General features: G+C 36.1%; 3 protein-coding genes across 3 annotated transcripts; 2 read left to right on the top strand and 1 right to left on the bottom strand.

Moving 5' to 3' along the window:
* The first annotated feature begins 1,583 nt into the window (after nucleotides 1-1,583).
* Nucleotides 1,584-8,348, top strand: LOC9306076 (DNA (cytosine-5)-methyltransferase CMT2). The gene is made up of 23 exons (XM_002869959.2): nucleotides 1,584-2,077; nucleotides 2,228-2,262; nucleotides 2,479-3,529; nucleotides 3,724-3,758; nucleotides 3,867-3,966; nucleotides 4,147-4,251; nucleotides 4,334-4,453; nucleotides 4,584-4,674; nucleotides 4,862-5,046; nucleotides 5,155-5,220; nucleotides 5,301-5,549; nucleotides 5,717-5,775; nucleotides 5,851-5,917; nucleotides 6,044-6,373; nucleotides 6,446-6,514; nucleotides 6,607-6,693; nucleotides 6,779-6,866; nucleotides 6,986-7,104; nucleotides 7,182-7,283; nucleotides 7,475-7,518; nucleotides 7,605-7,674; nucleotides 7,760-7,863; nucleotides 7,969-8,348. The coding sequence occupies exons 1-23, from the start codon at nucleotides 1,658-1,660 to the stop codon at nucleotides 8,132-8,134; spliced, it is 3,762 nt and encodes a 1,253-aa protein (XP_002870005.1). The 5' UTR covers nucleotides 1,584-1,657; the 3' UTR covers nucleotides 8,135-8,348.
* Nucleotides 8,349-8,501: 153 nt separating this feature from the next.
* Nucleotides 8,502-10,949, top strand: LOC9304035 (uncharacterized GTP-binding protein YjiA). The gene is made up of 10 exons (XM_002869958.2): nucleotides 8,502-8,825; nucleotides 8,921-8,986; nucleotides 9,083-9,263; nucleotides 9,340-9,536; nucleotides 9,706-9,759; nucleotides 9,857-9,948; nucleotides 10,029-10,105; nucleotides 10,231-10,322; nucleotides 10,390-10,494; nucleotides 10,597-10,949. The coding sequence occupies exons 1-10, from the start codon at nucleotides 8,583-8,585 to the stop codon at nucleotides 10,732-10,734; spliced, it is 1,245 nt and encodes a 414-aa protein (XP_002870004.1). The 5' UTR covers nucleotides 8,502-8,582; the 3' UTR covers nucleotides 10,735-10,949.
* Nucleotides 10,950-11,037: 88 nt separating this feature from the next.
* LOC9306075 (aquaporin NIP1-1) lies at nucleotides 11,038-13,121 on the bottom strand. The gene is made up of 5 exons (XM_021018876.1): nucleotides 12,863-13,121; nucleotides 12,537-12,761; nucleotides 11,849-12,067; nucleotides 11,568-11,629; nucleotides 11,038-11,468 (listed from the first exon to the last, which is right to left on the bottom strand). Exons 1-5 carry the CDS (start codon nucleotides 13,025-13,027, stop codon nucleotides 11,252-11,254), a joined length of 888 nt encoding a protein of 295 aa, XP_020874535.1. The 5' UTR covers nucleotides 13,028-13,121; the 3' UTR covers nucleotides 11,038-11,251.
* Nucleotides 13,122-13,525: the final 404 nt, after the last annotated feature.

Below are 13,525 nucleotides of genomic sequence, written 5' to 3'. Positions count from 1 at the left end.
ATGGGAATTTGCAAACGATGATTTTGTGAGAGGCCAACCTGAGCTTTTGGAGAAGATTACTGATCGCTTCAAGATACACTCCCAAGCTTTACTTGCTTGTAAGACGAGGGAGGAGAGATTCTTATTGAACAAGAAGCGTAATGAAGAATGGGAAAGGGAGAGATTGGAGAAAGCTTTAGCAACACATCTCCAAAATCAATGCAACATTTGATTATAAAGATCATATCGATTATGTTTTTTTTTTCGCTCATTCAATTTCCCATGAAATAAATATTTTTAGTTTTTTTTTGGAAAAATCATTGCCAGCTACACGAACTATACGCCAACACATCACCACACATGCAGACTATTTTAATGTTTCGCTAACTACACGAACTATTGGTATTACATACGGACATCCCCGAACTATCATCGGTTATGTGTGCAACACCATAACCATCATTTCCAAATAATATAAATGTCTTGTTAACTACACGAAGTATTTCTTTTTTTTGTCAACTACACGAAGTATTTTCATCAATTTTTGTTTAAAACTAATAAGTTAAATAAAACTATATAATATATCAATGCAAATTATACATGTACATTATAACTATTCTAACTTTAAAATTTTAATGTAATAAAGACTAAACTAGTTCCATAAAAAATATATGTGTTCATTAAAAATTTGTTAATTAACTTAAACCTATAATGAACATGTATAATTTAATTAAGTGACACTTTTAAAAATTTAGTTAAATTAATTTCATATAAAACATATGTGTGCATTAAAAATTAGTTAATTAATTTAACTTAAAATTATAAGGGATACTGCATATGTAGAATTTAAACTTTAAAAGTTATAATGCATATATATAATTAACAATAGGTAATTATTTACTTTTAGTTATTTTCATTTTGTAATTTAGTTTTAAAAAAATGATGGAAATATTTCGTGTAGTTAACAATACAATTATATTATCTGGAAATGATGGTTATGGTATATATAATTTACATTGATATATTATATAGTTTTATTTAACTTATAGTGATGTATAATTTAACTAAGTGACTATTTTAAATTTTTAACAATTTAATATAATAAATATTAAATTAGTTAAATTAATTTAACTTAAAAGTATAATGCATTAAAAGTTATAATATATATATATATATAATTTATAATAGTGTAATATTTAATTTCTAGTTATTTTTTATTTTTTAATTACTTTTAAAAAAAAAATTTGATGGAAAATACTTCGTGTAGTTGACAAAAAAAAGAAATACTTCGTGTAGTTAACAAGGCATTTATATTATCTGAAAATGATGGTTACGGTGTTGCACACATAACCGATGATAGTTCGGAGATGTCCGTATGTAATACCAATAGTTCGTGTAGTTAACGAGACATTAAAATAGTATGCATGTGTGGTGATGTGTTGGCGTATAATTCGTGTAGCCGGCAATGATTTTTTTTTTTTTTTTTATATACTACTACTATTTTCGAATTTTTCAAACAACTTTTAGAAATACATTTAATTTCTAAAAATAGAGTGACACCTGGCATTCTGTTAGCCAAAAAGCAGTCAAAAAAGTCACTCTCTCTTGATTTCTTCCCTAATCAGTTTTATTTCCATTGGCTAATTTTGGATCCGTTTTCGATTCTTTATATTCTCCGATGTTATCGCCGGCGAAATGTGAGTCAGAAGAAGCTCAAGCTCCATTAGATCTTCATTCTTCTTCTAGATCTGAACCGGAATGCCTCTCTCTCGTCCTCTGGTTACCCAATCCCGAAGACGCTGCTCCTTCGTCTAGTAGAGAACTCACGAAGCTCCCCGACGACGGAGAGATGAGATTGAGGAGATCTGCGAGGCTTAAATGTAATTCGCCTGTAGATAATGGAGGAGAAGGTGGAGTTTCGCAGAGGAAGTCCTCTCGTGGTAAGACGCAGCCGCTGCTTATGTTGACGAACGGTTGTCAGCTTCGGAGGTCGCTGAGATTTAGGCCTGTGGATGCAAATTTCGACAGTGTATGCTCGGTTCCGGTCACCGGAAAGTTTGGGTCGAGGAAGAGAAAGAGTAATAGTGCTCTCGATAAGGTTAGTCGCTTATTTTTGTTTGTTCTTGTTAGTAGCCACGCAATGAAATGCAGCTTACTTAGAGAGTAGAGAGTATAATCTTCGTCCTCCTTTCATTGACTGGTACGAAAGAAGAACTAAAATCGTCATTCTTTTTATGGGTTGATGCAGAAGGAAAGCTCAGATTCTGAGGGATTGACATTCAAGTAAGTAAAAGTTTCAGAGCATTTGTTATCTGTTAGACAAAGATTTCAAGAGAGAAAAAACCAGTTTGAATGAGTAAAATCCTTGTTATCTATAAATAAGTTGAATTGGATATCTTCAGATAAACAACGTTAAAACCTAAATCAACTTTGCTTGGGAAATCATCCTTGAAATGGGGATTTAGTTCTCAAACATTGTTTTCTGTAAAATTGATGCAGAGAAATAGCTGTAATTGCCAAGAGCCTGGAGATGGAAATCATTTCCGAGTGCCAATATAAGAACAGCGTTGCTGAAGGTAGATCAAGATTGCAAGATTCAGCCAAGAGGAATGTTGACAGTGATACATTATTATCTTCACGCATCAATAGTTCTAAACAGAGTCTAGGCAGCAATAAACGAATGAGGAGATCTCCAAGATTCATGAAGGGAACAGAGAATGAGGGAGAAGAAAATCTAGGCAATTCTAAAAAACAAGGGAAGTCTCTGGCATCTGGGAGCCCATTCAGAAGATCTCCAAGGCTATCTGGAATTGTTGAAATTGGCCACACAGAAACTTTGAACTCAATAAAAGATTGTAGCCCAGCATTATGTGGTGCGGAACAGGTGAGAGGAACTGAGAAGCTGGTGCAAATTAGTGAGAATGATAACTGTTGTGCGGCTATAAAGAAATGTGAAGGTGATGGCCTAGTTTCATCCAAGCAAGAGCTATTAGTTTTTTCTTCGGGTTGCTTCAAGAAAACTCTAAATGGTTGTAGGGACAGAACGTTAGGAAAACCCAGATCTTCTGACCTAAATGCGGATGATATTCAAACTAGCTCTTTGAAAATTAGCAAAAATGTTACTAGTAATGGATTAACTATGACGACCGCGTTAGTGGAGCAAGAAGCAATGGAGTCATTACTTCAGGGTGAGACTAGTGCTTGTGGTGCTGCTGATAAGGGAACAACTAGGGAGATGCATGTAAATTCTACTGTGATCTATCTCTCTGACACCGATGAACCGTCTTCTATTGAATATGTGTATATGAAAAGTTCAAATGGAGATAATTTGACACAAATCGAAAGTGGAACTACCCTCTCCTCTGGGGGGAATGAGGGAATCGTTTCATTAGATCTGAATAGTCCAACGAAATCAACCAAGAGAAAGGGTAAAAGGGTAACCCGGACTGCTGTCCAAGAGCAGAACAAACGTAGTATCTGTTTTTTCATTGGAGAGCCAATTTCTTGCGAGGAGGCTCAAGAAAGATGGCGCTGGAGATATGATCTCAAGGTAGTTGATTAATTGCTTTGCACTTGACTGCTTTAGCTTAAAAACTGTTTCCGGAAGTTACCAAGTTAATTTGAGCAATAGAGATTGCATAGTCTAGTATATGTTTGTAATCCAACATAAAAGGACCTCATATCTTTCTTTTCTCTCTCAAAATATCCGCTTCATTTCTGATTATGAATTTCATTAATTTTCAGGAACGCAAATCTAAGAGTAGAGGCCAACAATCAGAGTAAGTATTGGATGTTTTATCAACTCACTGTTTTTCCTACAATATTCTCTTCCTTCATATATAGTTGGTTCTACTATATGTTCATTATCCTGAGTGATGTTTTTGAAGGGATGACGAAGACAAGATTGTTGCAAATGTGGAATGCCATTATTTGCAAGCAAAAGTCGACGGTCACACCTTTAGCCTTGGAGACTTTGCCTGCATAAAGGTAAACCATGCTTATCATGAATATGGTATTTTTTAGCTCAGTATCCTTGGGCTCCTTTTCACTTTTTCACTGGATCAAACAACTTTTTCATTCAATAGCCTTGGATTTTCTAGAATGTAATGCGTTTGTGAAAAGAAAATATATATAGCTAATTACATGTTCATATCCAATATGGTACAGGGTGAAGAAGAAGAGACCCATGTTGGCAAGATACTAGAGTTTTTCAAGACAACAGATGAAGAAAGCTACTTCCGAGTTCAGTGGTTTTACAGAGCAACGGATACAGTGTGTATACAAGTTCTTCTCTTTCGTTTGTTTAATTATTTGCGCTGCAACAACTAGTTACTCATTTGTCTAATGTTTGTAGGTGATGAAACAGCAGGCTACTAATCATGACAAAAAGCGTCTCTTCTATTCTACCGTAATGAATGACAATCCAGTAGATTGTCTTATTTCTAAAGTTACTGTTTTACAAGTTTCACCTATGGTATGCTGAGTCAAGCTCATTCTCTTTCTCTCTCCCTCTGTCTCTTTTTTTTTTTTGTTTACAATCTTAAGCAGATTTGAGCAATTTGTTACAATCTGCATTTGAATTTTTTAGTTTCATGACTTTGCAGGCCGGATTAAAGCCCAATTCTATAAAATCTGACTACTATTTTGATATGGAGTATTGCGTGGAGTATTCAACATTTCAAACCTTGAAAAATCGTAAGTGCTCATGTAATATGTACATATCTGCTTATGAGTTATCGATTGAAAACGGATATAGCTGTTTTCTCTTTATTTCTTTAAGCAAAACAGATGCCACAGTTTATGAGCAGTTCTACACAGTCTTTATATAAGATCCTAGGTACAGAAGCTTGAACATTCCTTTTTCTTCTTTTTTTGGTATCAGCTAAATCGTCCGAAAACAAGCTTGAGTGTTGCGCTGATGTGGTACCTACAGAATCCACTGAGTCTATTTTGAAAAAGAAAATTTTTAGCGGAGAGCTTCCTGTGCTTGATCTTTACAGTGGTTGTGGTGGAATGTCAACTGGGTTAAGTCTTGGAGCCAAAATATCTGGTGTTGATGTTGTGACGGTACTTGCTTTAAGTAATTAATCTTTATCTCTTTAAATTGGGATGTAAAGCTCTTTTTGCACTCAGTTTCATTTAATATCTGGATTCCTTTTTCTTTTTCTCTTTCAGAAATGGGCTGTTGACCAGAATATGGCTGCCTGTGAGAGCTTGAAATTGAACCATCCAAATACACAGGTCATAATACTTTCGGCGACAACTGCTAGATCATTTTTGGAGAATTATACCAAATCTAATGATGCTGTCGTTGTTTACAGGTTAGGAATGATGCTGCTGGAGACTTCCTTCAACTTTTGAAGGAGTGGGATAAATTATGCAAGCGCTATGTGTTTAATAATGATCAGAGAACTGATACATTAAGATCCGTAAATTCTATAAAAGAAACCAGTGAAAGTAGCTCTTCTAGAGACGATGATTCAGATTCTGAGGAGTACGAAGTGGAAAAGCTGGTTGATATATGCTTTGGTGATCCTGACAAGACAGGAAAAAATGGCCTGAAGTTTAAGGTATGCCCTGTTGAACTTATGTTGTTGATCGAACCTTACTTCTTAGGGTTTTAAGAGTGTTCTTTTCAACTTTTAGAACTTCCAAGACAGATATTCTGCAATTCTTTGCTAGCTTTATGACATTATAGTTTTCTGAAGATGAATTATACCCATAACTTTTTCATTAGGTGCACTGGAAAGGATACAGAAGCGACGAAGATACATGGGAACTAGCAGAGGAATTGAGGTATATGCTTCAAACCAATGTTAAAAAGGGGTTCTGTTGTTATCTGGATCTAATTAATTTTGTTTTAAATTTTAGTAACTGTCAAGATGCCATTCGGGAGTTTGTAACTAGTGGATTTAAGTCCAAGATCTTGCCACTTCCTGTAAGAACTTGCTTCTGAATTGAATTCTTGATCTTTGAAAGTCGTATGATTGTACCATCAACATCTATTTGCCATCAACTTCTATTTGCACTGAAAATCAGAAATCTTGTAAATGATTGTAACAAGGGTTGTGTTGGTGTGATATGTGGGGGACCTCCATGCCAAGGAATTAGTGGCTATAACCGCTATAGGAATGTTGATTCTCCGTTGAATGATGAAAGGAATCAGCAAATTATAGTTTTCATGGACATAGTGGAGTATCTGAAACCCTCATATGTGTTGATGGAAAATGTTGTTGATATTCTGCGTTTGGACAAAGGTTCTCTTGGGCGATACGCTTTGAGCCGTCTTGTGAACATGAGATACCAAGCAAGGTTAGGTATCATGACAGCTGGTTGCTATGGTCTTTCCCAATTTCGATCCAGAGTTTTCATGTGGGGAGCTGTTCCAAACAAGGTGAAGTTATAGGCCTATTAACTTCCTCGAGCTGACTGTTTCATACTTACATTATTTGGTATTTTATTTCAGAACCTACCTCCGTTTCCGCTTCCAACCCATGATGTTATTGTCAGATATGGGCTTCCACTTGAGTTCGAGGTAATAAAATTGTAAATTGGTACTTACCTTATACTCCTTTCCTTAAGCCTGTCGTTCTTCCAACGTAACCCATCTTGGCTTTCATGTTTCAGCGGAATGTAGTTGCTTATGTTGAAGGCCAACCCAGGAAACTTGAGAAAGCTCTTGTTCTAAAAGATGCGATATCAGATCTTCCTCATGTATGTTTCATTCCCACTAGATCCATATGCAATTCAGGGTTAAATAAATATAAATTTAGAAATTCTTTTCTTTTGACATCTCTAGGTATCAAACGACGAAGATCGGGAGAAATTGCCTTATGAAAGTCCCCCCGAGACAGATTTTCAGAGATACATTAGATCAACCAAACGCGGTAAGTTGGATCTGGATTTCTGTAGTTACGGTCTCTTTCACAACATTTGTCTGATAAGCCATGACCACTCACTTGCATATTACATATGTTACTCACGCGTTAGTGTTTTGCTTTGTCAGATTTGACAGGCTCTGCAACTGATAACTCTAACAAAAGGAAAATGCTACTGCATGATCACAGGCCGTTCCATATAAATGAAGATGATTATGCCCGAGTTTGCCAAATCCCAAAGAGGAAGGTACACATTTCTTTTTACTAATAAACAATCCTGATCCTCTAGCCGAAAGATTCTCATGTAGAGAGAAGTGTTTGCAGGGAGCTAATTTCAGGGATCTTCCAGGGTTAATCGTCAGAAACAATACAGTCTGTCGTGACCCATCAATGGAACCGGTTATTCTGCCATCAGGAAAGCCTTTGGTAAAGAATCCTTTTATATGAACTTAGCCATACAAAATTACATGAGTTATTGATGAAAATACACATTATTAGTGCTGAAATTCTGAAGCTAATGTCATTCTACTTGTTAAGTCTCCTGATTCAACAGTTCTCATAATTTCAAAAATGAAGAATATATGTGTACTGATCAGCTCACTTGTGGCCCTCTTTAGGTACCAGGATACGTCTTTAATTTTCAGCAAGGGAAATCTAAAAGGTATACTCTTACACTACTCCACCTGAAACTATTTGTTGAAACTTTCATGTTCTTAAGTCTCGCTGGATGATTTATAAAATTCGCAGACCGTTTGCCCGTCTTTGGTGGGACGAAACAGTTCCAACTGTTCTAACAGTCCCAACCTGCCACAGTCAGGTACCCTCTCAAAGCCATTCCAGGTTTTAACATGAATCCATCTTTTATATTCCTAAACATTCTCTAAGAGGTTTGGTATTTGCAGGCGTTATTGCATCCGGAGCAAGATCGAATGCTAACCATAAGAGAATCTGCACGGCTTCAAGGTTTCCCTGATTACTTCCAGTTTTGTGGAACCATTAAAGAAAGGTACTTGCTTTGTGTTATTTTGGACAAAAACCTAAAAACCAGAGAAAATAGTTTCAGATTAGTAAGGAAATGCAAATCTCATTCACTTAATTTCAATATATACAGGTATTGTCAGATTGGAAATGCAGTGGCAGTCTCGGTTTCTCGTGCTTTAGGGTATTCTCTTGGTATGGCATTTCGTGGTCTAGCCAGCGGCGAGCATCTGATAAAACTTCCCCAAAACTTTTCTCATTCAACTTACCCTCAGCTTCAAGAAACCATTCCTCATTAAAGGATATTGGACAAGTGTGTTATGATTAGTTCCTCTCAATTTAAACGCCGACATGACCTCAAAATGATCAAATTTTGTTCATTAGATCTTCCTTTATGTGACTGGACAGCTTAGTCCATGCACAATCAAAGATATCGTTTTTTTATTAAGATTTTTTCTGTTAGTAAATAATTCCCAAATACTAATCTAATCTAAGATAGTTTTTTTTAGTGTAGTTTTGGTTGGCATTCGATTTTTTATAGATAAAAGTACACTAGTGTCAGTACATTATATCGGTTTCTGGATAGATTATTTTGATTTGTTCGCATTGGTTTAACATTGCATTGCACCTGGTATAACAAACCGATTTTTGGGGTTTGGGTCCGACGGGTCTTGTCCCCCTCTCTATAAATGAATAAAATTTAAAATCCCTCTCTCCCTATTTTTAGGGATTTAGCATCGTCGTTCAATGGCTACCAGATTCCTCATTTCGCGACCTGGAACAGTATCTTCCTCTCGGTTTTTGCTCTCTAATCGTCTCTCTAGTTTCCTCGATAGCTTCACTTCCCGAGAATCGAATTCCTCCAAGCCTTTCCTCAAAACGTTTTCCTCTGTACCGAGCTCAGGGATTGAGCAAGATGTCGCAGCTTCTCTTAACCAAGATACTCGCATTCCCGCTACAGTTATCACCGGATTCCTCGGTTCTGGAAAGGTATTGGATCGAATTCTAGTTTATCGACTGTGTAAAATCGCGAAATTTGTTCTCCTCCTGATTTTTTTTTTTTGTTCGTATGTATATATCTGCAGACAACTCTGTTAAATCATATTTTGACTTCAAATCATGGGAAACGTATAGCAGTCATAGAAAATGAGGTGTGAAATTCAATTTCTTTCTCCACTACTGTGTTTTAGCTTTATGTTGTTGATGAAATGATTAACATTCAGATTTGGTGGATATAATAACAACAGTTTGGGGAAGTTGATATCGATGGATCTCTGGTTGCGAGCCACTCTTCTTCCTCTGATGATATAATCATGGTGAACAATGGTTGTTTGTGCTGTACTGTTCGTGGAGATTTAGTCAAAATGCTTCTTGACTTGGTTAAGAATAAAAGAGACAAATTTGACCACATTGTCATCGAAACTACAGGTATCTATCTGAAGTTGGCATTGTTAATTTTGTTGTTTGTTAGTGAGATTGTGTATTCTTTTGTGACGCTTACCAGGGCTTGCGAAACCTGGTCCCGTTATTGAAACGTTCAATAGTGATGAATTGCTACCGAGATATATCAAGTTAGATGGCGTTGTTACACTTGTTGACTCTAAACACGCGATGCGGCATTTAAATGAAGTGAAACCGAGATTTGTTGTCAACGAGGCTGTTGAACAAATTGCTTATGCAGATCGTATAGTTTTGAATAAGGTTTGTTGCCGTCTACCTTTTAAGCTTCCAGTTTGTGATGTATTTCTTCTCTATCATAATCCATTTGAGCTGTTAATTTATGAGGAAGTGTTCCTCCAACAATATGACATCCACGATTATGAGGAATCAACTTGTAGGTCGTTAACTACTTTCTCATATTTTCTGGCAGATTGATTTGGTATCCGAGCCGTCCGAGTTGGAGCACTTAACTAAAAGAATCAAGGTAAGAGACTTCTTAGCTCATGAGCTTACTTTTCCCTAGTGGATGAAGATGTATTTAAAATTGACACTTCTTCTTTAATTGGTTTTAAAATCATTAGCAAATTAACTGTATGGCACCCATCAAACACACCAAATTCGGAGATGTTGATATGGATTTTGTCTTAGGGGTTGGAGGTTACGATCTTGAGAGGTAACTTCTGCTATGTCTTTTGTCTATGTTGATATTCTTTTTCTCTCTTTTGGTGTCCTGAAACACACATACCTTTTCAGAATTGATTCAGAAGTCAATGGAGATGGCTTGAGTTGTGCAGAGGATCATGATCATCATCACCATCAATGCAGTCATGGTAATCAATCTTTAAATAGAAACGGGTTTCGTAACCTATCTAATTTCGAAGTTAAATCATTCCACGAGCATCTTCTGTTTTCGCATTTGTCATTATAGATGGGTGATAAACTAATACTAATACAGGAAAGCACAAAGAACATCAACATGATCATGTTCATGACTCTGCTGTCACAAGTGTTAGCATAGTTTCAGAAGGAAAACTTGATCTTGATGAGGTAAAAAGCTACTTTTCTCCATCTTTACTTTAGCTGATTATTGATTCCAACGACCATGGACTTGTAGGTTGACGATTGGTTAGAAAGATTAATCGAAGAAAAAGGCGATGATTTATACAGAATGAAAGGTGTTCTCTCGATCGATAGCTCTGATCAACGCTACATTTTTCAGGTCTCGAAAATACTTCTTCAACCGTTACTTACACCATTAATCTTTAACACAGTTTATTAAAAATATGTGAATTGACAATGGAGACTTGGGAATCCATTGCAGGGAGTCCATTCGATGTTAGACGGATGTCCAGGAAAATCATGGGGACCCGAAGAGAAGCGGATAAACAAACTTGTGTTTATTGGAAGAAACTTAGATGAGACCATTCTCAGGAAAGGCTTCAAAGGTTGTCTAATATAAGAACTCGGAAACAGGCCGGTCATGTTTTGTGTGTGTATTTGGGTCTTATAAGAAAGGAGTGATTGCATGAGAAAAATATGACGTGAATTATTTGGGATGTGTGCCATTCGTTAGAGATTGGTGATGTGGTGGATAATGCTAATTTGGATCTTTCAGGTCAAAAGCTAACATGTGCCCGGCTTTTAAGTTCTATGGACAAAAGTATTATTGCCCCACTAGGCAAATGATTGTGACGCCGGATTTTGTGCTTCCTTTGACAAGTTCCACATTCTGCTTTCAACAATTTTGCGTTAAGCTCAAAACTTTGATCTTTCCAGAATTGAATTTTATTATTTAAAAATATACGATACAGTTACACATTAATAGCAAGATAGAAAATCTTGGCATTAAAATGAAAGAGATAAACGTAGCAATTAATACAAGCCATATACGTAGGTGTGGTGAAAGTTGTTACATTCATTTGAAAATACTCCATCACTTCTTTAATATGCCCCATGTTTTCTTTTCTTTTCTTTTATCAAGAGCTACCGATTCGCACGCTCTTTAAAAACGAACCACTTTTAGTGATTTCTCGCAATGGTTTATCGGTATATCTAACCGTGTTATAAACCCATGCACCCGCAATGGCACCAAGAGTTGGAGCAACTATGTAGATCCAAATTCCTTTGTAGCAACCGTACACCATTGCAGGTCCTAAACTTCTTCCTGGATTCATCGACGCACTCGATACCGGTCTGATAATAATGATAAACATAACAATATATCATTTCTTGAATTTTTAGTCTAAAAAGAAAAGTATATGCACAGTAATAGAAATGGTAGTGATAACTTACGCGGCAATTAGCACGTTAAGTAACACCGTTGATCCAATTGCTAATCCAGCAAGTTCTCCGATCTGAATATTGCGGCATTTTATCACAATGTTAAGTTTCTCATAAATATAGGAATAACGATTAAACCCCATAAAAAGACTTTGGTCACGAAAAAAGTAGTAATATTTTTGGTTAGAAATTTAGAATATTTGTTTCCCTAGTAGTCAAAATTGAGAATCAAAGAGGAAACTATAAAGCAGAGTTCAATTTTCATGCAACATAAGAAGATATGAAATACTAACCGCTCTATTATCGGTAGCAACGCCAGAAATGATGAACATTAGATAGAAAGTGACGATAAACTCCATCACAAACGCCTGCAGATCCGATCCCACCGGCGATGATCCGATAAACACATCATGTTTCCCGCTACAAACGTCGTGATCAAGCCCGAACAACAACCGTAAAGTCGCAGCCGCGAGCGTTGATCCGATCACTTGTGATATGACATAAGCCGGAACCTACAAAAAATCAAAGAAAAATATAAAATAAATTTATCCACCAGTTCACATTAATTAGGGACCCAATCTTGGAAGATTGTGACGTTTATATAACAAAATAATGGACGTGGAAAAACTATATGCATACAATAATTACATAACACTTTCAAAAAGTTTAATTTGGAAACTACCAATAACAAAAATTTAATTTATTTTAACAATTCTGATAAAAAGTAGATTTACATATTCTTATTAGGTAATATGTATCTTCACTCATCTATAGACTATAGTAAACGTCGCATTAATAACCCTACGTATTTTAATAACCTAAAGTCTGGTGCAATACAACCAAACGATAGCTAAACTAAACCTATCAAACACAAAACACTATTAATGTAGTTTAGTTTGTTTCATGAAACTCAAAAACACACATAAAATACAAAACTTGATCGATCATTATATGCTATATGTAATTGTTTATGTGTAGGACCTGTTTGAGAGGAAAGCGGCCGCAAGAAGCGAAGGCGATTGTAACGGCCGGATTGATATGAGCACCGGAGATGTGACCAAGAGAGTAAATGAGGACCATGATGGTGAGTCCCCAAACGATGGCGATCCCTGGAAGAGTCACGACATTGTCGTTTTGCATGTTTACAACCACCGATGCACAACCGGTGAATACCAAAAAGTAGGTTCCAAGAGACTCCGCGATCAACTGAAAACAGAGCGTTAATAAAAAAACCGAGAGTATTAATTGAAGTAACGAATTAATCGAAAGTTGGAACAAAGAAGTACAAAACAGAGTCTTTTTAAAACCTTTTGTAAGAAAGGGACAGAGACTGAGAGGAGGGAGTCTTGTTTCTTCAAGGGTTTAGGGTTATGAATAGCTTCCATTTCTTGTTGATGTTCGACTTCTTCCTTGAGATTCACCATTACTACTTCTCTGGCGTTGCCATAGCCGTTTCCCGAGATATCCGCCATAACTGACTTTTCTCTTTTTTGGAAACAAAGAAGAGGAAAAGGATTAAACTTTAAACGACTGTTATGACTTGTGAGAATGAGAAGTTTGGTGGCGAATATCTCCTATTTATTGGCAAACCGGGGAGAGAGAGAGAGAGAGAGAGAGAGAGAGACTGGACTTCTTTGACGATTTTAGAATTACCATTTTTATTAATTAAAAAATGAAGAAGTATGATTTGTTTTTTTTTTTCTTTTCACAAAACTCCTTACTTTGATAATAATAAAATCCTTCTCTTAGTTATATTGATAATAACTATAAAGAAGATCATATGTTTGCGGAAACTATTAGGGGTAGTCTTCCAAAGTTTAAAGTTTCTATACCAGGTCTAAAATTCAATTTTCAGGGATTACAATTTTTTGTAGATCGACATATGCAAAATTTATCAAAAGTTTTAGAATGCTACATGCGAATTGTCTGTTTTGATCTCGCGTATTGTGCAGAGAACCTATCAATTTTTT

This window comes from Arabidopsis lyrata, assembly GCF_000004255.2.
Source record: "Arabidopsis lyrata subsp. lyrata unplaced genomic scaffold ARALYscaffold_7, whole genome shotgun sequence".
Taxonomy (NCBI): domain Eukaryota; kingdom Viridiplantae; phylum Streptophyta; class Magnoliopsida; order Brassicales; family Brassicaceae; genus Arabidopsis; species Arabidopsis lyrata.
This window is presented reverse-complemented; position numbering and strand designations above follow the sequence as displayed.

Excerpts from the sequence above, each read along its gene's own strand:
- LOC9306076 (XM_002869959.2), top strand. The coding sequence starts at position 1,658 with ATGTTATCGCCGGCGAAATGTGAGTCAGAAGAAGCTCAAGCTCCATTA. Across the intron at positions 4,454-4,583 it reads TTTTACAAGTTTCACCTATG|GCCGGATTAAAGCCCAATTC; the intron begins GTATGCTGAGTC and ends ATGACTTTGCAG. Across the intron at positions 6,694-6,778 it reads CGATATCAGATCTTCCTCAT|GTATCAAACGACGAAGATCG; the intron begins GTATGTTTCATT and ends TGACATCTCTAG.
- LOC9304035 (XM_002869958.2), top strand. The coding sequence starts at position 8,583 with ATGGCTACCAGATTCCTCATTTCGCGACCTGGAACAGTATCTTCCTCT. Across the intron at positions 8,826-8,920 it reads GATTCCTCGGTTCTGGAAAG|ACAACTCTGTTAAATCATAT; the intron begins GTATTGGATCGA and ends ATATATCTGCAG. Across the intron at positions 10,323-10,389 it reads GAAAACTTGATCTTGATGAG|GTTGACGATTGGTTAGAAAG; the intron begins GTAAAAAGCTAC and ends ATGGACTTGTAG.
- LOC9306075 (XM_021018876.1), bottom strand. The coding sequence starts at position 13,027 with ATGGCGGATATCTCGGGAAACGGCTATGGCAACGCCAGAGAAGTAGTA. Across the intron at positions 12,762-12,862 it reads CTGTCCCTTTCTTACAAAAG|TTGATCGCGGAGTCTCTTGG; the intron begins GTTTTAAAAAGA and ends CTCTGTTTTCAG. Across the intron at positions 11,469-11,567 it reads CTTAACGTGCTAATTGCCGC|ACCGGTATCGAGTGCGTCGA; the intron begins GTAAGTTATCAC and ends CATTATTATCAG.